The following is a 1,196-nucleotide window of genomic DNA, read 5'->3' as shown; positions in this document are numbered from 1 at the left end:
CCATTCAACAGACTCATCTGATTCTAAAGAGAATACTAATAGTTTACTTCTTTCTCTCACCATTGCTTGGATTCATTAATGTCTAGGGTAATATGTAGCACTAAGGACATATAAACATTAATGTGACCAATGCTATGGGATCCAAATATGCCAAATGTTGTCTTTGATCCAGGCATTCTATGCCACGGAGCACTGAACATGTTAGGTGCCCCCCCCCAAAAAAGGCATATTGCACAGTATTAAATAATACCCACAACTCTCCTTTGTCCTTAGGGTTGGATAATGTAAAAAAACAAAATCATGTCTAATCACACGGAAGTCACCATGTTTGTTTTGATGGGCTTTACAGATCCCTTGGAGGTACAAATCATCCTTTTCTTTGTGTTCTTAGCCATCTATCTCTTTACACTGGTGGGGAATCTGGGATTGGTTCTGTTGGTTGTGTTGGATTCCCGGCTCCACACCCCCATGTACCATCTCTTGAGTGTCTTGTCTTTCTTGGATGCCTGCTATTCCTCAGTGACCACCCCTAAGATGTTAGTCAATTTCTTAGCAGAGAATAAGACCATTTCCTTCTCTGGTTGTGTAGCCCAGATGGTTAGCATTGTAACTTTTGGGACTACTGAGTGTTTCCTCTTGGCTGTCATGGCATATGACCGCTACATTGCGATATGTAACCCTCTGCTCTACACAGCCATCATGACTCCACGTGTCTATGTGCCTCTCATCATTGGCTCATATATAGGGGGTGTGTCACATGCCATTTTACACACTGTGGCTACATTTAGTTTATCCTTTTGTGAATCCAATGTAATCAGACACTTCTTCTGTGATATCCCTCCACTCCTGGCCATCTCCTGTTCTGACACTCACATCAATGAACTGTTGCTTTTCATCTTTGTGAGCTCCATTGAGATCTTTGCCATCCTGATTGTCCTGGTTTCCTATGGCTTCATCTTGGCTGCTGTTCTGAGGATCCGCTCAGCTGAAGGGAGAAGGAAAGTCTTCTCTACGTGTGGTTCTCACCTGACAGGTGTCTCCATCTACCATGGGACCATCCTTTTCACGTATCTGAGGCCTGCTGCCAGCTACTCTTTGGGCCATGACATGGCGATATCTGTGTTTTATACCATTGTGATACCTATGTTGAATCCCATCATCTATAGCTTGAGGAACAAAGATGTGAAAGAGGCAGT

At 43.4% G+C, this 1,196-nt stretch overlaps 1 protein-coding gene across 1 annotated transcript; it reads left to right on the top strand.

Moving 5' to 3' along the window:
- Positions 1–300: 300 nt before the first annotated feature.
- Positions 301–1,191, top strand: LOC114033034 (olfactory receptor 1102-like; the record flags this gene model as incomplete). Its single annotated transcript, XM_027848483.1, has 1 exon — positions 301–1,191. A coding segment is annotated over exon 1 (891 nt), but the record flags the coding sequence as incomplete, so codon positions are not given.
- Positions 1,192–1,196: the final 5 nt, after the last annotated feature.

Source organism: Vombatus ursinus, unplaced genomic scaffold (assembly GCF_900497805.2).
Source record: "Vombatus ursinus unplaced genomic scaffold, bare-nosed wombat genome assembly UNPS02006684.1, whole genome shotgun sequence".
NCBI lineage: Eukaryota > Metazoa > Chordata > Mammalia > Diprotodontia > Vombatidae > Vombatus > Vombatus ursinus.
This window is presented reverse-complemented; position numbering and strand designations above follow the sequence as displayed.